The sequence below is a fragment of the Epinephelus lanceolatus genome, chromosome 18 (genome assembly GCF_041903045.1).
Source record: "Epinephelus lanceolatus isolate andai-2023 chromosome 18, ASM4190304v1, whole genome shotgun sequence".
Taxonomy (NCBI): domain Eukaryota; kingdom Metazoa; phylum Chordata; class Actinopteri; order Perciformes; family Serranidae; genus Epinephelus; species Epinephelus lanceolatus.
Window position 1 is genome coordinate 34,813,601 of NC_135751.1, and position 22,852 is coordinate 34,836,452.

General features: G+C 42.9%; 1 protein-coding gene across 3 annotated transcripts in view; it reads right to left on the reverse strand.

Moving 5' to 3' along the window:
* Positions 1–21,191, reverse strand: part of LOC117269017 (RNA binding protein fox-1 homolog 2-like) — an 80,443-nt gene extending 59,252 nt beyond the window's left edge. The window contains exons 1-2 of one of the 3 annotated variants that reach the window (XR_013488002.1): positions 20,093–21,183; positions 5,260–5,310 (exon numbers count right to left, since the gene is read on the reverse strand). Coding sequence is in view for 2 of the 3 variants with exons in the window: in XM_033645833.2 (XP_033501724.1) it covers positions 5,260–5,310; positions 20,093–20,341 (300 nt within the window). In the remaining variant the exon portion in view is untranslated. Of the gene's footprint in view, positions 1–5,259; positions 5,311–20,092 lie in introns of all 3 variants that reach the window. The other 2 variants (XM_033645833.2, XM_033645834.2) reach the window with 2 other exon arrangements.
* Between the last annotated feature and the right edge of the window lie 1,661 nt (positions 21,192–22,852).

A 22,852-nucleotide genomic window follows, 5' to 3' on the forward strand; every position in this document is an offset into this window, starting at 1 on the left:
GTCATTTGAGCTGGGGGTGAATAACGATTGCAATCTCACCCATGGAATACAAAAGCAGGATGTTAGTGGGTTTTTCGGTGCGAAAGGGGCTTATGATTATTGCTAAAAAATGCTCGGGTGTGGAGCCACTATGACCTGTTTGTGCATGTGTTTGTGTGTGTTTGTTGTTAGCCCTGATCATCTCTGTGACCTAAACAGCAGGAGACATGTATAGCCCCAGGGGTTTGAATGGCCATTTGCACACCCACACCCAAACACTAACACACACACACACACAAACACTAACACACACACACACACACACACACACACACACATTTACTACTCACTATGTGCAGCAGCAGGAGCCCACAGGAGCTTGTCACCACTTAACACACTCATATTGACACAGGCAGACCTACAGGCAGTTCAAACATGCATGCATAACACTAGACAGGAGCATTACCAAGACAAATGTACTGCAGCAATGAGCGAGCCGATCCGGCTAAGCTAGGCCAGGCTAGCCCCATTTGCATGATAATCAGCAGCTAGTGTGCAGGAGTCTCCTAATATGTGTGCTCAAGGGCAGAATGCATTAGCAGGGACGACTTTTAAATCATTTATTAAACAAATGCGGCAGTGTGCGCTGGCTTTGACTCGAACAGATGACAAGAGTTTAGACGTACTGCGGATCACAAGTGTCACACATCACAAGCCCAGGTGTTTGTCTTACAAGCACATGAACCCAGACGGGGCCGAGACCGGAATATAAGACTGCTCTTACTGTGCAGCTGACTATTGTGTGATTTTGTGCCCTGCAGGCAAGCCATCTTAAATAACTTGCTTCCATTTCTGTTTTACCTCTGCTCTACTTCTCTGCCTTGTCCTCTCGTTTCTTGTTTCGCCTGTTGTCTCTCTCACAATCAAATTTTTTGATGTCAGATCAACACCCAGACAAAACACTGGACACAAGGGAAAGGAAATCTAGGGAAGTCTAAATACAATCTAATTTAAACCTGAAGCCAAGATCTAACAGTCGAGCCTCTCTCTCTCTCGCTCGCTCTGTTGGAGCACTGTATTCCCAAGAAAGGAGATACTGAGGATTGGAGAGTGAAGAGAGGAAAAAAAGGATACAGGAGAAGAGGATGAGGCCTGTGAGAATCTCCCATATTGTGATTTGGAGAGGGAGGTTGTGGGGAACAGGCACGCAGACCAACACTCCCCTCCTGTGGCACTGCCAGAGAGCTGCACATCCCAAACACCAGCTAGAGACGCACGCACACAAACGGAGACAAAGGCTCATGCACGCAAGTGCTCAGATACAGAGGCCTTTCGCATAAACACACCGGGGCTCGCGCGTGCCTACACACACTTCCACACACACGAGCATCGAGCTGGTTTGAGCCGCTCAATGTGCTCTGCTGCTTGGAGGTAGATAAGAAAATAGTCAGCTACCCTGCCGCTACGCTGCACACATAAGGCACTCATTACTGACAGCAATATGCATGGAGAGACACTTAGAATGAGAAAGCGACAGAGAGGCTGAGAGAGAGGCATAAAAAAGAGAGAAAGTGTGAGGGGAGAGAAACGGTATTGTGAAACGGGGCTGCAGAACAGAGTGTGCAGAGCTTAGTTTAAAGAAGGTGATAGCGTAGTTTCTCTTTCTGAGGGTCAAGCCTTTGAAACAGAAGCTCAATTACCACCAGTTCCCCTTTCATCAATTCTTCTAACAGCCATCATTTATATGCTACCAAAGGCTGGAGCTGAGGAAATATCAAGAGCCTCCGCAGAACTTCATAACTGTCTCCATAATGATGTTGTAGTGCAACAGAGCCTGCTACAGGACAAGATGGACGAAACCATCTTCCCCTGACCGAGAGTTAAGAGTCAGCTGCCGTAGTGTAACCTAGGGATGTCAGTTATGGTTCATTTTGCTTTCCATAGCTCAGTAAGATAATTAACTGATTAATTTTCTAACAAAAACTGCAGAATGACTTGAAATACAAGAAGCACGTTCCTTTACCTTTGGTGCTCCGCCGGCCCAATGAGCTCTGGCTCTGTATTTTGAAGCGCTACCCACTTAGAGGTGCTGAAATATTAATGCTTTGTGTTGTAATGTCTTGCCCTTTATTTTATTTTCTAATGCCTCTTCTTTAGTATATTGCTGCATTTTGATTGCGTCATTGTTGCAGAAGAGTATGTGTCATCAAAGATTGGATGATTTCCCTCAAGCACCGTTTCACCTCACTCTAAGCCTCTCCCTCATGGGCAAGGTTGTGGTATAAGCCGCGTTCCCACCAAACATTTTCCCTACAGTACCCTTAGAACCGGTACGCAAGCCGTATGGACATGTACCTAGACCCTAGATGTGTTTAGCAATTCCACCAAAGACAGTACTCTTAAATGTGGGCGGGGTTGTTACTGGATAGTCTCATTGAACATCTGCACCTTGTTGATCGTCCATGGCAGTGTTGGAAATAATCACTAGTGGCCAGTAGATCTGCTTCAGATCCAAGTGATCTACTTGGATTCCAAGATCTACCAGTTAATCTCGGGTCCACGGAACAAGGTCATGCCAATGTTCTCAGAATAAGAAATAACTGGGATGTTTACAGTGTCTTGTCACAATTAATGGGATACTCAAAAATTACAGTTTCTTTATTGACTCCTTGTCAAGCAAGTGTGACGGTTCTCTATTGACCAGTCAAAGGAGCTGCAGTGTGTCTAGCTCCACCTTTTAGTATCAGATCAGTGCGCCATGTATCACACCAGAGGAATGAAGAAAAAATAGAATGGAATTTAGCATGATAATAATTAATCAATGATCGATTAATTGTTTAGGGTAAAAGTTAACATGTTAAGTGACATTTAATTAATCAAATAAAAATCTGATTCTGAAATATATATAATATATATATATATATATATATATATATATATATAATATATATATATATGTGTAGCCTCCTCTAACATTGTAGCTATCAGTAGAATGGTGTGATTCGAAAGCATGTTTCAGTAGCTATGTTTCCATCCAAAAGTGATTCAAATCATTGGGACAATGCACATTAAAAGAAATATGAATCCTGTGTGTTTGCATTAAATGTAGGGACTTTGGTGAAAACTAAGAACTCGCGCAAGTTTTCCGCAGAACCGGAAACAAAACAAGTCCCACATTTTTCTTCTTCTATGTTTTATGGTGGTTGGCAACCAGCTTGTAAATGCATTACCGCCTTCCCAACCCGGAGTGTGGATATCACCATGGAGAGAGGTGCGCTACATCAGACTTAATTTGAACATAACTGTTTCCATCTCCCGTTTTGCGAATCAACATTTTTTCGAATCAACCAAAACCCGGCTAAAGCGAGCGTATTTTAGTTTGTGCGAATCAGGGGATTTTAATTCGAATTTTGGCGTTTCCATCATAATTTTCCGATGCGATACTTCTAGATGTGCATCTAAACAGACTGATGGAAACATGGCTAATGACCATTATCAATTAAAGGACGCAACATAACTATTTTGTGATAAGGCGGCTATCTTGGGGTCTGGAAAAAGAGCATGGCGACACTTGAAAATGAAGCTACCAAATCAAAGCAATACTAGTTATATGTGTTTCACATGTCTAGGCCTCTACATTAGGGATGCACCATATTGGATTTTTGCCGATATCCAACATGCTGATATGTAACAACTAATTTGACCGATAACCGATATCGATGTATCCACTTTTTTCCCTACATAATTCTAGTGATCATCAAGTCTCTTCTGTAGTGGAATTAACATCATATCGTGCATGCATAATCTTATCGTGATGGCCCACCACAGATGGAGACATGAATTACGCTACTTTAGGTGTATGTAATATTTTTTCATTATGCAAAATAAGAAATAAAAAAAAATCTTGGCCGATTACGATTTTATCTTAAAGCCAATATACCAACGGTACAAACATGTCAGTATTATCGTGCATCCCTAGTCTGTATTGTCTCGAGTCTTTGCTCTTCGGGCAATTTGTACCACATCTGAGCGGCATAGAATCTAAAGCAGCGTTGCCATGTTTGGTTGTTAATCTGGGAACAACCGGTCATCCAGAACCAGCCAACTTGAGGTCGACATTATCATGCATCCCTACTCTTTATATGTTAAATAGGCTACACAATGCTGTCAGAGATTATATAATATGGTCCTGTGAGCATTCGATATTGCTTGGTATTAGCAAAGTTTTTATGTTTGCATTTTAAATCACGATTAATCAATCACGTGATTGTTAATGTTACTAATGATCACTTAAATATAGTGCTTACAATTTGCATCCCAAGATGGAATGGAGTGGTTCTGTTGGTACCATCCACAATTTATGGCAATGGAAACACAAAAATAAGTCTAAACAAGGCTTAAGAGGTCTGCAAGACCCACTGGGATCCAATAGGACCCACTGGGTTCAATTGGATCCCAGTGGGTCAAAAGACGATGGACTCGAGACATTTTTTTTAATTGACTGGGCCTGGGTCCAACATAGGCTCATTTAACTTCTCTCCTTTCATTGAACCTGTACACACACAGCACACAACGTACTAAGGAGCCAGCTAGCGAGGTGCATCATATCGTTAACTGTTTATTAGTAATGCGCAGAATGCAGCTATATTCACTGTGGCGTTCCCACCACAGCAGAAATGATATGTGCGTCTCCCCATTAAAAGAGACTCTGCGCATTCACGCATGAGACACACTCCATTGATTATTTAACTCTCCAGACATGTCAACAGGATCAGTCAGGATCTCATGTTAATTAATGTCCTGTGTTCTTCTACACACAATGGGAGTCCCCTACCAGATCATAGCACTGTGTGTGTGTGTGTGTGTGTGTGTGTGTGTGTGTGCGCGTGGGTGTGTGTGTGTGTGTGTGTGTGCAATTAACCAATCAACCAAAATGCGTAACAGGTCAAAAATATTCTCAGTGGTTCAGCGTTAACATCCCTAATATGAATGTTATACTTCATTCAGAAAATATCGCACTTCTGTATCAAATTTTAGGCACTACCGAGAGTGAATTTATCCTTGTGCTGTTTTATTCTTGTCTCAGTTTTCTGACACAGCACCGAATTCTCCTTTTACATCCTTTAAGAAAAAACCTCAATGAGCATTTGATTAATGGTCCTTCAAAGGGGGACTGTGTGGATGAAAACTAGCATATCTCAAGTGACTCAAGGATTCTGTATTATGTTAGTTTTTAATTTATTGTTACAGAGGTTGTGCAAGCCGTCACTAATCTCTTACCTGACTGTGAGGTGGGTATCCATGGAAACCGGGGTTTAAAGGCTCATTGTTCTGCAAGAGACAACAGGAGGGAAGAGAGCGGCGTGAGTGGCTGGGCTTTTGAAAAATGAGTGGATGCAGCATGACAGGCAGAAAGTTTTACATTTCGGGTGAAATACACCGACAGAAAAAGCTCCACTTGGCTTGTTTTCAGACTAACGAGAGAATACGCCAGAGGTATTATTAGAACAAGACCTCTATAAACTAAAAGCATGATCCAAACAAATAAAAAAAACAACCTCTAAACATTACAGTGCTTTTGTTTTTCAGTGTGCGTGATTATAAAATGACAAACATGATGCTTAGTAACAGAACAAAGTTCAAGCGAGGACAGAAGACAGTTCCCTGAAGATAAAAGACTGGTTAAATTAAGTTAACAGTTAACAGCCGTGTGGATGCCATGACTGGTGAACCACTACTGCAGAGCTTACATATCCAGCCGTGCTAACCAATCAAAATCCACGAGCAGAGGGTGAGCCCCCCATCCCTCATCGACCCTGCCCCAGAAACCAGTGTTGTGGTTAATTGCTCAGTAATTACTTTTAATTAGATTATTTCGGTCTCTCCTACTCTTTTCTCTCCAACTATCATTTTCTCCAGCGTGTCATTTTTTTTGCCCCGGCGAGAGCAGCCATTGTTTGCTGTGGAGTTAGGTGAGGAGGAGGAGGAGGAGGAGGAGGAGGCAAAAGAAAAGACAAAAGAGGGGGAGAGCTGGAACAATGGGGAAAGTTAACCAAACGATGATATTTTGACAGCAGAGAGAGGGGGAGATGACACCGGCACAGTCTAGCCTGCTGGCATGCCTCGCAGAGAAAACATGACCGCCTAGTGAGACTCATGCCTCTGCTCTCCTTGAGGCATGAGTCTCACAAGGCGAGGAGGGGGAGGGGAGGAGGAGAGAGAGAGAAGACGACGGGAGAAGGTCTGAGGGGTGAAAGAAAGAAAGAGAGATGTGTGTGTGTGTACATATATATGTGCTGGGGGATGGGGCAGTCTCACAGAACTGCTGATGTTTTCATTACATTTAATCTGCAGGACTAAGGAGCAGACAAAAATGTCTCAAATCCCCGTGCTGCCCCTCGGCCTGAATGCACTCGTCCATTCAGCAAACAGCTTGAGTGTGGGCCGTGTGATGCCACAGCATTGAGCAGGGCAGACTTGGCTTCTGAGGAGCATCAACAGAGTTAACCTCCTGGCCCTGACCTCGAGCTGCCTCCTGCGGAAATCACTTCCTGATAACATTCATCCAGCCAATCGAGGGCGAGAGTCTGAGACAGAGGGCCACTGTGACATCAGAGTGACACACTGTCTGTCTAAACATACAGACAAAAAGCTATCAAAGCTGATCCTGCAGTGTAAGACTGGGACTTAAAGATATGCTGGTTTAAGGATGACTTAAAGTTGTGCATCAGCTCTACGCAGAGTCTGAGTTTCTGTGAAGTGCAGTAAAGTTTAAATAAATCAATACAGCTTAAACACACAAAAAAGTGGCTTAATAGCAACCACATAAAACTCAAGTACAAAGTTTGTGTTCACAGAAAAAAACAATTGTCTTTTGCTTGTAGGGCAGTACCCTGAAAGTCGGAGATTCGAATCCTTAATCGGAGACCCCACAGTCGACTGAGACTGCTTCAAGTAGAGCAGGTTTTGCTGAGGAGTGAGGACTCCTGACTGTCATGCTACTCTTCGGTACAGAGGGCGACAGTTGTTGCGGCACAGAGGAGGAGAAACTTTACACCGCAAAGCAGTGGTTCCCAACTGTTCCAGCAACGAGGTCCAGATTTCTCCTTAGTCATCAGTTCAAGGTCCACAAAGCTCGTTATATTTAGCATCATACTTGTGTTTGGCCATGTGGTCGAGGTAGTTTGTTGTCTCTGTCAAGAAGCTGTCTGTTAGTCACTCACTCTACAGCAGGACACTGCACTTCAAAATAAAAGCTCTGTGCCGGGAATTCCCTGTACTTCAAAATAAAGTGTGTTTTTTTAATAAACTTGACATTCTTGTCCAGTCAGAACGGACCCACAACCCACTTTTGGACTGCTACCCACCAGTTGGGAACCACTGCCATAAAGCTCCGAGATAACATCATCTTCTCTCTTCTGCTTGGATGTGGTGAATTGGCAAAAAGCGTCATTAGCACTATGAGCTTGTTTACTGTATCATATGAATGCTGCTGTCACACTGAACGTCTCGCTGAACCTCATTCAAATTTTAAAACTTGTCAAATATTCGTATTATACAGCCGAATTTGATTCATTTGACATCATTTTGAGTCGGGTACGACCCGATTTGCTCGACACATTTTCCCCACAAATACAACATGCTAACGTCATTCGTATAAGTTACATTTTACACTGCATAAATTCACCTGGCAGCTAGCAGACTTTTCCTCTACTCTTATGAAGCCATGAACAACAGAAACATTAAACAAAGGTAACGTTAAAAAATTTAGCTCCATTATCACTCACAAGGTTCACCGATAAAACAACTGTCTTATACAAGACACATTTTGCCAACAAATACAACATGCTAACATTATTTGCAAAAGCTTTTGTCATTTTAAATTGCATAAATTAGCCTAGCAGCTACAGCATGCTAACTTAAGAATAAGCTATGACATTTCCCATTGCAAAAATTAGTCTCGCGACTAGCGGATTTTTCCTCTACTCATATGAAGCCACGATAGATCACACAAAAGACTTAAAATGCTATTTTGTGGAGGCTTTATTGTCTTCACAATTTATTGTTAATTATCTGTGAAATAAAAGTAAATAAAAGCTTTGTTTCCACTGAGGGAAATGGTTATCAGTTTACAAATAGCATGTAGCACGTAAGGCTACTGTTTAGGCTATGGCATACGCTACCACAGACTACAGTGTAGGGTACACGTCTACGCAGAGCCTGCACTGTAGGTACAGCACTGACTCAATGCATAAGTATAAACCCTGCTTAAGACCAAAAACAGATGTGGTGATGATGTACAGATGAATGAAGGAGTGTCTAGACGGGGCTGGATAGAGGGAAGCAGAGGGGGAACGAGAGCGTGAGGTTAAAAAAACGTCCCAGATGTGAGGAACAGGTAAGAATGAGAAAAGAAAGCCTTTTCTTCTGATGCAATAAACTGCGACTCCGTGTGTGTGCGTCCAGAGTCGGGGGCCGTCCTCCCTTTTCCCCCGTCTGAAACAACCCTTTCTTTGTCTCCACTCTCCACTTCCTGTTTCATCTGGAACCAATTTCCCCCTCGTGCCTCGTCCCCAGGGGGAACACTCTCCTTGGTGCGCCACAATTACAGAGGGAATGGACGGGCTTAGATTCAGCAAAGTACTGACTGTGTATAAAGCTGCTGGTGCTCACCACGGCACACATGGCAAGGCAGTATAAGGAAGCTGTTCACAGCTGAATCTCAAGTCTACAAAGCCTTGGGCAATGTCAACGGGAAAGAGAAAACTCTTCCTATTCTAAGTAAAAAAAGATGTATGTTGGGAGTTACCAACTCTGTGCTGCATTTCAAATAGGACTGCACTGACGCTCTGGTTTCAGTGCACCAAAAACTGGAGCTGAGCACTGCTAGTGGGACGAAGCAGTAGAGGAAATGTGATAATTTAACTGTATTACTTCAAAACACACACAATTACAGGTGATTGAAGTGTTGAGAATCAGTGCTGTGAGGCTGAAGGCGCTGCACTAGCTACAAAAACTGTGAGGAAAACTGGAACGCCAGTGAAATCTAAACCAAAATTATACCCAACCATCAAATTATAGAGTCACTGTTTGTTCTGCAGTGGACAGAGTGGAAAGAAGAAAGAGGAGGAGGAGTTTACGTAGAAGAGCGGGAGGAGGGAGAGCAGGGTAGAGTTTAGCAACATCTGGAATCAATCTGTCTGCAAGAGGAGAGGGAGGGAGTGGAGAGGAGAGGGGTGGATGGATGGGGGTAGGACAGAGGAGAACGAAAGGAAAGAAAAGAACAGAGAGAACAGAATGAAAATAAGGGCAGAGACAGACACACACAGGAGGTGGAGGAATGTGGGGAATAAGACGGCCAAAGCCAAGAAAGGGGAGAGAAATATAAAGCAGTAAAACATTTGCGAAATGGAGACAATGAGTCATAAGTGAGGAATGCCATGTGATTTATATTTTCTTAAGGGGTGGGGGAAGGGACCGGGGGTCTGAACTTGATACCTCGTTTTTAGAGACTCTTGTTTACTCACACTAAAGCACACACACACACACTCCCTTTGCCATACGCCAATGCTTTTAAGTAAATGACATGTCTGCGTGTCTTGATAAGTACACAAAAGGCACCCTCATTGATGCCTGCCATACTTTTTTAAATAAATAAATAAAGAACGAACACGTCATGCTGCACTAAGCCTGTCCGGGTTGAAAGCCGGGCTTTCGTACTGCACTTCTGCAAGTTTCCATTAAGTTAATTCCATATAGTTTGCGAGCGAGGAGGAGCCTTTGAAGGCGCCGGCTGGCTGACTGTGAGGGCTTCAGGCTGCACTGGCAGGGATCAGCAAAAGCACAGAAAACCAGTCACATACACATAAACACCCTCTCTCCTTCTCTCTGTCTGTCCCCCTCTCTGACTCCACGGAAGGCAAAACTAAAGGGCGTCTCTCTTGTTTATTTTCACTCTCTCCAACTTGCTATTTTAGGAGAAGGAAAGAAGTTGGGGAGTTGCTGGAGCTAACGGGTAGGAGCAAGGGAAGAAAAAGGAGCAGCAGTGGTGCAGGAAGGCAAAATGACATGAGGTCAACAGATGGTAAGAGGGGAGGGGAGACAGAGGGAGGAGGGGAGCGGGATAATTAAGGGGGCTGCTGCAGGCATCCAGTTGTCCCGAACAGAACAGCCCGAGGAGGTGGACTTGGCTTTATCGCGGCCTCAATCATCACCAAATGTAAGAAAAATCCCACCTGCTACCACCAACAAATCATTACCCAAAAGACCCAAATCCTGACACGTTCGACAAAAACACGACCCATGTAACTGTGGAGGACTGTGGCTTGGAGCCAGCCTCTCACCCAAACAGAAGGTGTGATGGAGGTCTTGGAGCCAGAATCAGGTCAAATGACTTTTAACAGCCTCACTAACATCACAAGATGCAGTGTTTCCCCAGTATTCAGTTATGACGCCGCTGCTAAAAATCTCACACAGCCATTAGTATCTTCTGCTGCTGTGTTTCACTTCGAGGAGTGGAGCAGAGGAGAGAGGTGAAGATAACGTCGGTGCCAGTTACCAGTGATGGGCAGTAACTCATTCAAAGTAAAGAGTTGCTGTAGTAATGTTTCGTTTCCCCGTAACTATTTGTGTAAAGTAGGGCTGGGGAAAAAAAACGACATTCAACTCGATATAGTTTTCCTTAATAGAGATATAATAAATGTTCAATAAATCTTCAATATAATCAAACCACCCATGCGCCCATAGATGGGGGCGGTAATGCACCTTCAACACCAATTGCCACCTGCCCTTTAACAGATAAAGAAAAAGAAGTAGTACACCTCACCTCACCAGAGGTTGACCATACCCCCACACTGGCTCAACAACCAAAACTGGATTTTAATCGTTGACAGCTGGAGGCTACAAGCGACAAAGAACTAATGAAACTCGCTGCTGGGTATGTTGTGGATAATATGTTGCCTATCTCCACGACTGACTCTCCGTGTTTCGGGTAGATCCTTGGGAAAATATCGGTCAAAAGACCCACAGGTAAAAAAACATTAGCAAGCTATCTAGCCTTAGCTGCGCTTATAGGTGATTACCGTGACATTCACTCAGAGACGCTCATGCAAAGGAAATTTGAGGAGTATTGTCACGAATTATTGTTGGTAGGGAGTAATAAGTACAGTAATAACGTTACTTTTGAAAATAGTGACGTGTTAAGCACATAACATTTTTTGAGTATTGAGCCCAACAATGCCTTTGACAAACTGACTCGGTAGTGAACGACTAACGTGCCGATGGATTTGGTGTTTTTAGCTAACTAGTGATGCTGTTTTGAGAAAGAAAACAAAATAGTTAGCCTTGCACGAAGTTTATACAACAAGATAAGGAGTGCTACATCTGATCAGGTGCCAACTAGTCATTAGAACAAGCAAGTAAAAAACAGACAACATAATAATTCATAAAATCGCAAATAAATAATCGAAGCCATCTGGCTGTAAACCCGTTTCGTCTGATTGTAGGCACTCGCACACTCTAAACTAACACACACGCTAACAATAAGCACCGTAACAGTGCGCCATCTTTTACCTTATTGTTCATCATGGGGTTTGCTGAAAATAAGCATTGCGCCAGACTCTCTTTAAAAAATAGCCATTTAAATGCTACATTGTCAGCAACTGGTCATACGTTAACTTCCGAGGCAGTTTGGCCAAGTGTGCTCAAATTAATTTGGCATGCAACTGCTTCAGGTGTTCTTCACCACTGTTGAGGAAAAACAAAATAACAGAAGTAACATGTGAACCAGCTTTAAACCGGACATATTTTCTTTTACGTGCAGTGCAGTGGATCAGATTTATGCAGATGAAAGTTTTGTCCACATGGGTTTTTCAAAAAGTAACTTAAGTAAAAATCTGAAAAAATAACTGATAAATATTAAAAGAAACCTTAAAGAAACTTTGAAGTTTAAAATTTGAAAGCAGAATTTGGTGTGTTAGTGGTGGTGATGAGTCTTAAATTAGGCTAGTCGGGTTGAAACTCCATGAATTTAACAACTCACAGCTGAGTGGAAAAAAATGCCTAACACTGTTTGAGAGGATCAAACGGAGCCGCTATAAAATGCAGAAAATGAAGGTAGGGGAATGAAGAGAACAGGCCTAAGGGCACAGGCCACAAGGTGATGGATGCGATTTGTCAATGTGATATGCTCCAGAAGGTATCAAAGCCAAATGATGAGGTTGAAAATGACAAATGCAATGGAGATGGGCGATATACGGGGACATAAAGACAGACAAAGACAACCAAGAGAAAAGGGAGAAAGCCAAGATAAATTGCAGTGTTCCCCCTCAGACTGAGGACTTATTTCTTAAACGACAGAACCACTTTCAGATCGAAATGTGCCCACAGAATGGGAAAGTTGCAGCAACCCATTTTCTTTTTTAGTTTATGTACTTTCTAAAAGAGTAGGAGTGTTAGACACGTCTGATATGAACTGGATGAAAGCAATTTCTTTCCAATCCGGCAGTAACAAAAAATAATGTGGCTGTGAGGGCATTTGCTGGATGCATTTATTGATGACTACCTCCTTTCCTCCGACTGTGTGGCCTATTAAAACGTCGGTTTACAAACTCACACACAGCTTGTGCAGTATAATACAGGTCTCATTTATCCAGTCATATGATTAGTCCAAACTCACAATTTAAAACAGTCAGTACAGACAGTGTCACGCATGGCAGAGCAGCGTGCCTAAGCATGTAGTGCGTTTGAACTCTGCTCAAGCGGAGCTAATGCGCACGTGAATGCTTAGACCATTCACAGCGTGCTTCTCTTGGGTGCAAGTGTTGACAGTAGCCCTTTTTACACAGAGATCATGCTACAGGCCCTGTAGAAGCCAGAATATGTATTTAACCTCTGTTGTTATTTGTTCAGGCCGCACACGTTCTTTTGTCCACTTTCACTTCCGGTAGTAATCGGCACAGGTGTGGGTGTGGTTTCACATTATTTCACCTGTTCATTCACTGGCATGGCGATCTTTAAGACAAAGAGGGTGAGTTTTAGGCTCCGACCGTTATCACATGACATAATCACATCACGTAAAATTGTATTTCATCTCACTTTGCTTTAGTTATCCACTTGTTTGTGTAAAACACCATAAACGCATCTTTGGACTTCAGCATGGACTTAATTTGAGCGAGTCACAGTTAGGGGCCTACTCAGCCTCTAGGGGGCTTTTTTCATTGATAGTAGTCGCTACAGGCCCGCTACAAGTTCCCTTCATTAAGCTGGCTTTTTCTTAAATCTAGAACCAAACAACACAGCCATCATGCCACTCCAGTGTGGGATTTTAGGCAGCACGCCGGCATCCCAGGAGCGAAAGAAACTGCAAGAGTGGTGTTTAACACAACAGCATCAGCCTCTACTGTGACATATAAAATACACATTGACAACACTTTATAAACCATAACAATGGAATAACATGTCAATTACAATCATTTACTGTCCCTGTTAAATGGCGGATGATCTCGTCATCTGCTCGGAGGGTGAGGACCTCTCAGACCTCAGTGGTTTTTCCAATTTGTGGACATTTTAAGCTGCTGTTCATGTTTTTGAGTTAGCTGCTAACTGCTTCTAGCTGCCTTTTAAATCGCCCGTGGGCAGGTTGCACACATAACACGTCGTCAAAACATCAAACCCGTCCCATGCTACCGACTGTCCCTTTTACACAGACATCTATTCTGCGCTGTTACTAGGCGAGACAACTCCATCCCCCCATTCTGAAATCTTACTTTTTATGAAGAACAGTGAGGCCGAATAACGGCGACACATTTCCACCTTGAACGGGACGTGTAAAGGGGTCTATTGTAACATTAAATGAAAATGAATGTGTTTGGGAAGTGCTGGGCATACGACTGGATAAAAGATTTGGATTACACTGCACGAATTGTGTCAGAGTTTGTAAACAGATGTTTTGATATAATTTTGCTGTTGTTAAATGTGGACCCTGATTACGTCAATTAAAGATCACTGTGCGCATTTGTTAGATTCTTCATTCACCGTGGAGGCATACAAGTAAGTAAGTAGGAGAGTAAGTAGTTGTTGTGTGTCATGTATACACTGTTTTGTTGTTCACCTGCCTGGAAACTGGGGATCAAAATTAGCTTTTGACTATTGACATTTATGTTTGTTGTACGTGGTCCCTGTCAAACAAGTTTGCAAATTAATAATTAAATCCTTATCTAAAATTCTGGCACTGTGTTTAATTTCATTATTTTATTGTACATCAAAGGTTTTACTTCATTAAAAAAGTGAGAAGCTGCCCGTCCTTTTTTGTCCTGTAACTGGCATCAATATGCTGCACAGGCTGCTTCATTGTTTTCTGTCAGATCTAATTATTTCAGTTTGTCGTGGCAAAGCCTGTAGAGCACCAAGGGCGTGCATTATGTTACAGTGCCTCATACATGAGACTAGAACACACGTCTATGTGAGGGTTTCATTTCATGCTCTAACAGATCCTCAGTGGTTTACTTAGTTGATAATGCGTCCCATCAGTAACGCAGTGCTTGATAATCACATTTGGACTCAGTATTAAGACATGGCTGATGGCTGACCTTATGGAGGACAAAACATCACACACACATCTTCATGGATCCAGGTCTGTTTCAACAGAATAACTGAGTTTTCATTATTCATGACACTGTGGCAGCTGTGACAACACTGTGGCACTGCATCACAAATGACCCCATGTAAGGGAAACACTGAATTGACATTTCAGTCTGTGTGTGGGTGGAGATGGGAGCACATGTGACAGTTTGGGGGCAGCCTTGGGGAGGAGGCATGTAGGCTGGGGGGGGGGGAGTGGTGACATGATGACCATAAAGGGAGTGCTAACATGCGAGTGTCATGTTAAGAAGCTGAAAGCAGTGTGCGTTACACAACAGAGAGAACTCTATTCTATTCTCTGTTTTTTTTTATGAATGGTGGCTTTCCTCTCTTCTTCCAATCTGATTATTCCTTTATGCTCCGGCGATGCAGCGGCTGCACGATAAAGCACGGTGAATTGAATTGAACACACAGAAGGGGAGAGAGAAAGAGAGTGAGGGAAAATATGAGTTGAGCAACTCAGTCTGCGGAATTTTTAGCTTATCGTTGCCGGTTCAAAAGTCAAGGGTGACTCCCCCATTGTGCCGCAGCTCAAAGTTTAACAGCAATCATTAAACAGCAGTAGAGAGCATAACGTGAGACTAACTAGGATCGTGTGCGACCCTCTGTAACAAATGTTAACACACAACCTGAACCACCCGCCCTGCCTCTCTGTAACACTGCTCCCCTTCTCCGGATTTTTCGCATTTCCTGTGAATAATTCAGACAGCTGATTTCCAAAGGACACTTAGACTTTCAGGCTACAGTTATAGATACTGTAGGCTCTCTGGGTACACGCAGGGTTACTACTTTAGCTGTGCAGCCACTGAGCTTATCTGCAAATGAGTAAAGCCAGCTATAGCATTTTATCTTATTGCCATACAGTGACTGATTAGGGACACTATGCTATGATTACGTTCATTATTTTTGTCTCTTTTCTTTTTCTTTGAAAACCAAACTCATGTCTTATGTTGTACAATTAGGAGGCACAATATTGGATTTTTGTTATTTGATATGCTGAAAATTTCCAACTCCTTTTGAGTGGTTGCAGATGCCAATACTGATTTTTATTCCACCTTAATACAGAGAACATCAAGTCCCTCCTGTGGTGGATTTACTGCATTATGATGCCAACTCTTAGCATGACGGGCCACCTGCAGACGCAGCAGGGGCGTAAATATAGACAGTGCAGGCAGTGAGGTTGCACCGGGGCCCATGAGGTGGGTAGCTGAGCAGAAAAATCCATTTAATGAATAATATCTTATTTTATTCTGTATTTTTGTCTTATCCAGATTTGCAGTGATGACTGGTAATATGTATGTTGTTGATGTTGTCCAGCATCAAGTCTGCATTTGGTCATGTGACGATACTGTAAAACATACAGTAGCTGTTTCAGTGCAAAATCTGACACATCCTAACTACCATATGCCCCTGGGACGCAGACACAATGGTTTTCAAATTGTACACTGAGCAAAATAAGAAAACTACTTTCACTCAAATCACATGTTTAACATGCCATATTTACTATTTTAAACAGAAACTGCATAACTGTTCCTGCTTCAACAGGCTTGGATGATGCTATAATAGAGACAATCCTGACAGTAGTCACAACCAGGGCAAATCTGACCTAATTCGAGTAATTAAAATGGCATGAAGCGTCATCTTATCTGCAGAAATGTTCTTTTCAGGCTGGTACTGATACTTTACTTTAAAGCATTTATCTGTGGATACCAGTGACAAAAGATCATAGCTTGGGACTAAACGAAAAGATTTCTTACGCAAACTTATCCCATGTGCTTTGTGGAGTTAGTTTAAAGTAAACTTAACTGCATTTAACAATTATTTACAGTTATTTTTGCACTGTTTTTGTCTTTTATGGCCAAAAACGCAAAACAGAAAGGGGTGGCAGCTTCTTCTGTAACTGACTGTGTTAAATAAGCAGGTGTTATTGTCTCATATCGATCGCAGGCCCCTGAATTGAATCGAAACAAAACCATGTTGTGGCAGCCTTTGTGATATTAGCAAATATCGTATCATTGTCCAAACAATCAATATGATGTTGTATAATAAGGAAATAGTGATTTACACCCCTAAGAAAGAAAACAACTAAGGCATGCAGCAGTTAGCATGATCAGGGTCCATTTCTGTGATGTCATTTCCTGTCACATGGTCTTCTTGCACAATTACAACTTTTAGAACACGGTGTTCCATCACTTTTATTAACTATTAAAATATTCTAATGAGACATTATGCCAAACTAGTAATAGGGGGCTTTGCTGTGAAGTTTAATTTTGTACAAAGTTTCTACAGTTACATAACACAGACATTTTTCTCGTCATCATCCAACTATTGTCTCAAAATTGATTTTAACCAGACAATGTCCTCAAAAAAGAATGCATGCTAGTAATTATCAAGTTTATTTTCACATTTAACCCTTTTATATTAAGCTAAACCATACAAGCACAAAAAAAATGCAGATAAAGCTAATTATCATATTCATAGAGCTGAATTCAGTTACTAATTTTTTTTAGTAATTCATTAAAAAAAAGTCACTGATTTGTTTCTGTTGACTAACAGGTGGAAAAAATAACAGTTTGAGCTTAAAATTTAAATGAGATATCCCAGAGAGTGGAGTTTTTACACTTCATAGCAAAACTATTTTATATTTTGGGTGCAATTTACTTGCAGCACCGAGGAAAAAAATAAAGACACATCTCCAGAGGATCCTTTAATGCCTGTTTCTGAGGCAAGTAGTCGGCTCGGGAGCTGACTGGCGGCAGCAATACATTTTCATTAGCGACCAATATGACAGAGTAAATTTCTCACTGGGCTCCTCGGGAGGCTAAAAAGTTTACGTAAGTGTTCTACAGAAATAAGCAGCGCTCAGTGAAAACTGCTTGTGGTGAAGATTGTGAAACCTAAACTCCCGACTGGTAATAACAACCTATCTCAGTGATCTGTCCGTTCATATCAACCCACCCCTCGTCTGGCCCCCCCCCCTCCCTCTGCTCTGGCCTGTTAAAGCGATCAGTCTGGTTAATGCCCTCTCCTAAATGAGCTTTGATCTCGTTAGCGCGACACAAAGCCTCTTTACTGCCAACGATAGGACAAATCGGCTCTCCGAAAACACAGAGAGACGGGCTGCGAGAGAACTGTACTCCCACTGCATCTGAGTGGACCACAGCACTGCCCCAAGGGGAAGCATCAATACTACAGAGAGACAGTGGGATAAAAATAAAAATAAAAAAAAAAAGGGAGGGACGAGGCAAGAGGGAGGAAAACAAGAGAGGAGACAGAGGTGGGGCTTGGGGAAAAAGTGATAGGTGTTGCATAGATTTGAGTGATGGAGACAGGGAGGGATGGCAGGGGGAGATGGGACAGTAGAAGAGTGGAGGGGGTGGGGTGCTTCACCTCACTGGCACACTGAAAGCCTGTGAACCAGGAGTCAATTAGCAATCTGGAAATATGCTTGGGGGAGAATTCAGAGGACAGCTAGAGGGGAGCAGGGGTGTGTGTGTGGGTGTGTGTGTGTGTGTGTGGGGGGGGGGGGGGGGTGCAGTTTGTATAAGGCAGAGCGGGGGAGGAGAGCAGGAGCAACAAAAGAGAGGAGGCTGCACTCTCATTTATTATTACAGTCCTGATTTACAGTCAGCCCGGAAGGTCAGCAATCTTCTACCTCCAGCTTCAATGGGAATACTATGGTAATTGTTGGGTGCATTTAGCTATGAGCTGAACTCATCCTCCTCATCCCGAGCACGCTCGCACGCAACCACAGAGAGACTGCCATGCAACTACCATGACTGCATTAGCCCTCAATGTCATTTTGCTTTTTTATTTACCCTTTGCATAAAGTGGTATTCCCCATTAATCATTTAGAGCCTGCTTATCTCTCCCCCCAACTGATCGTGTCATTCCCGCCATCCATCACGCTCCTCTCACCCTTTATCATGGTCCCTGATGGATGCAAACTAATGGCTCTGATTTCCTCTCTGTCCGCTCTCTCCTTGCTTCCATCCTTTATTCCTCCCTACATCTATCCATCAAGGCCACATGTGTCTGACTCTCCTCTCTCTGCTGTGCTGCTCCCAAATATCATGTCCACTCAAACCCCACTCTTTACTGCTCTTTGTCCTCCACCTCCTCGCCCCCCCTCCTCCTTTCTTCCTATGTGCATCCACAGATCACTTTCCATCCATCAACTCACCCTCCCCTCCCAGCCTCCTATTCCCAGTCTGCCCCCCTCTCTCCAGTGCCCAGCGATCAATACAACTGATGGGCAGCGAGAATCCTCCCCATGCCATGCTGCTCATTGTCACATCATCTTCGCTGGAGGGCTATAACCTTTCCCCATCATCATCAGCAGCAGCAGCCGTCCTCTGTGAGGCTCACCGAGCTTTACGTGAGATCTATTTGTCACTGCAGCAGGTCAGCCAATTAAAGCATTTTACCAGTTCCCCTGGATTCAATTACCTGCACATGACCTCAACACCATGTCCGCCCGCCCTTCGACTACTGTTAGGGCTGTTTCCTTGGACTCAAACACCAGACGTCAGCTAAAAATCTCCCTTGTGCTGCCGGATCATGGGCACTTCAAAGCATGTGTAGGTGTAAGACTGATGTGCAGTGCATGTGATTATGTGAGAGGAAGAGAGGGAGAGAAACAAATAGTAATAGATCCAGGGAGAGGAGGCGAGAGGGGTGCACCCGGTGCCTCGGCAGTCCCCTGCTTTACTGTAATATACACAGATTAGTCTGGCTACTGATGCTGTCTCAGCAGTAGAGTCATGAAAGCAGGGAAGACCCCGTTAAGGAGCGCCCCCCTTGAGCCCCCATGCTCCTTCAGCCGACACCAAAAGGCTCTGTTCTTTGTCTTTCACTGTGGTGACCCCTCCCCCAATCGCTGTCTGCCTCTCTCTTTTAACACCTAGCGACAATCAGGGGGGCATGGAGCCATAAATGGCACATGCAGTGTGTATCAGGATTTGATGCCATGACTCACTGTGTATTATCATCACAAGTCTGAGTAATTTCATCCATGTGGATAAAAGGAAAAATACAGTGTGAGAAGGCACTGGTTTACTTTCCGTATATAAGACAGGCATGATGAATGGGTCTGATCTTTGCTGTGCTGCTGCCTGTCATAGCAGTGGAGCCTGTATCATATTACCTTTGTCTGGCTTGGTCATGCTGCCTCACTGAGCAGCTCCAGGAGCACAGCTACACAGCATTTACACCATCATTACTTTACTTCAGGCCTGATTCGTTCATCAATTAAAGCATTTTCTATTTGCTGCAATGATGCATGATTACGTTGTAGATGAGGGGAAAAGGGGCCTGTCAAAACATTATCATCACTCCCTGCTGATGCTTGGGAACAAAAGCTTTTGCTGGAGGAGAAGAAAGGGGAGGGCAGATGATACTTTGTTCCACTGCTGCACACATGAAGCAGAGATGGAGACACACACACACAGATGTGTTTGCATTGCTTTCTTACCTGCCCAATGTCACCAACAACACTCCCGGTGCCGTCTATCCTTGGTCTTTTGCACTCCGCCCCGGCTAAGTCAGTCAGGGCAGCGGCTGTCTGAGCGTCGGGCTCCGGGTCTCCTCGCTTCATCCCGCGGACAGCTGCTGGACCCCCGGCCGCGTTCGCGAGCGGTCCGGCTGCTGTATCAATGTCTCTTTCCATTATTCCCCGACTAACGGGTAGCATTATAGATGCAACGTCGGTCGACATTAACATTGGACGGCAGACAGTCACCAGTCAAAAGTCTGTTTCTCTACCCCGCTCCGTTTGATTTGTCCACGGCTCGATATTCACAATGGGTTTCCCAAAAAAGCGTAGACGGATAATATTGAGCTGCTTTTCATCAATACATTCAGCTTGTGCTGTTTATTGTCTTAACTTGGCGTTAGCTATTCGAGGCAGAGCATTATGCCAGGCTTCAGGACAAAGCACATTAAGTACAGCCTTTTCCCAAAAAACAAAAGTCAAACGACGCCAAACAGTGACCTATTTTAATAAAGACCACACGTCCGACTCTTGGATGCCTGACAAGCTAATTAGCTAGCTAACATTAGCTAGCTTGCTAGCATTACATTCCGCTAGCTCTCTTTATAAATGTGGCTCGAGGAGCTCACTCTGCTGCCAATAATAGAAAACGTTGGAAATTAGCTTCGTGTGATACTTCTCCTTCTGCGGGGCCGGGCAGTCCTCTCTCGTGTCGCCGCTAAATGTGCGTTAAACCCCCGCTGTTGTTCCTACCAGCAGCCTTTTCCCTGGATCTCAGTCCCCGTCTTATCACACCGTCCGTTCCCTCGCCGTGCTCTGCTATGGATGTGTCTTGGCGTGCGGACTTGGCTGCCGACGAACACGATTTCCTCTGGTCTGAGTCCCAGTTGGTGTGACTCGTAGTGTGGAGGGAGCCCGAGTGAGCTGATCCGCGGTCAGATTTGTGTGTGGACACCGGGAGCGGAGGGAGAGGACAGTGAGGTGAGGCGGGCTGGTCTGAGGTCTGCGTTTCCTCTGTCTCTGTCTCCTTCTCCTGCTTCTCCCCCCCGATCCCCTCCACCTCCTCCACCTCCTCCACAGCTCCCCTCCTCCTTTATCCTCACTTATTTAATATGGCCGGATTAAAATAAAGATGCTACTATTTTTTATTTCATTAAGGGACTGTTCTTTATTTATCAGGGAGGAGTGGCGGGGGTGTGACTTTTTTATTTTTATTTTGACCCTCCCCTGGGATACAAATATTTTCCATTTGGCCTCTCTGAGTGCCTGGTGGAGATTTTTTTTAACCTTTCCCTTTGATTTTTGAAAATTAAAAGTTAAAGAGTATTTTTTTTTAGATTTTTTTTTTTTTTTTTTTTTACTCTTGTCATACATGCTGGTTAGTTCGTGCAAACGGTTTATTTTTGGCCAAATTTAAAATGAGGCATAGAATCAAGTGAACTAATTTAAGCTCAGATTTGGAAGATGCATTTTAAGTATTGTTTGATTTAAAGGAGGAAACAAGAATAAAAAAGTAACAGCTTTTATTTATGCCTCCCTCTGACTCCCTTAAGCTACAAATATTTTCCTTGTGCCTGGTGGACATTTTTAAAACTTACCATTTGATGTTTGAAATTTAAAAGTTGAAGGGTAAATCCTGGATTTTTTATTCTTTATTTTATTTTTTTTACTCTTGTGTGCATGCTGGTTAGTTCGTGCAAATGGTTTATTTTTGGCCAACTATTAAGTGAGATGTAAAATAAAGTGATTTTGATTAAATATCACTATTCTAAACCAAGATTTGGCTCCAGGATGAATTTCAAGTATTGTCTGATTTAAAGGAGAGAACAGCTTCTATTTATGCCTTCACCAACTCCCTTAGGCTACAAATATTTTTCCTTGAGTCTCCCTGGGTGACTGGAGGAGATTTTTAAAACTTACCCTTTGATGTTTGAAAAATAAAAGTTGAAGATGAAATCCTGGAGTTGAAATAAGCCTTGGTTTTTAACTCTTGTCGTGTTTTTTAAATTAAATTTAAATTTTAAATGAGATGTAGAATAAAATAATTTTGATTCAGTTTTATTTATTTAACCAGAAAGTCCCATTGAGATTGAAAATAGGCTATCTTTACAAGAGCAAGCTTGCCAAGATAGCAGCCAATCATAACACATTTAAAATGCAACAAATACAACATATAATACAAAAATCCGCAATAAAACAACAACTATTCAAACACAGTGGCCTCTCTCTGGTTTAGGTTATTTGCACATACATGTATAGAAAATACAGGAAAAAGAAATTAAAAGTTAAAACATTGTGCAGGAGCGGTTAGAAGCCAAAAATGGCGTATGAAGATACCCCCCCTATTAAATAACAACAATCATACATAAAAAGAAGAGAATAAAAATGAAGACTGCATAACTGAATAAAAGTTCCAGACTGAGAAGTATTATAAAAGATGTAAGATTTACAACAACAACAAAACAACATGAAGTGTTAAGAGTCTTTGCAAATAAGAGTCCTCATCAGATGTTTTCTGAGTGACAATAATTTAGAAGATGATTTTAGAGGACTGTTCAGTCTGTACAATAAAATGGAAAAACTATTCTAAAAAAAGCTCAGATTTGTTATTTGTTTTTGTTTCTCCTGACAGATGCGCTGCACATGTTGTTTCCAAGGACTGTCAGAAATTGGAAAATCCAATGATTCTTTTTGTCTTCCAAATCCAGAAGTTTTCTTTTAAAAACTGTGGTAAAACAAGTC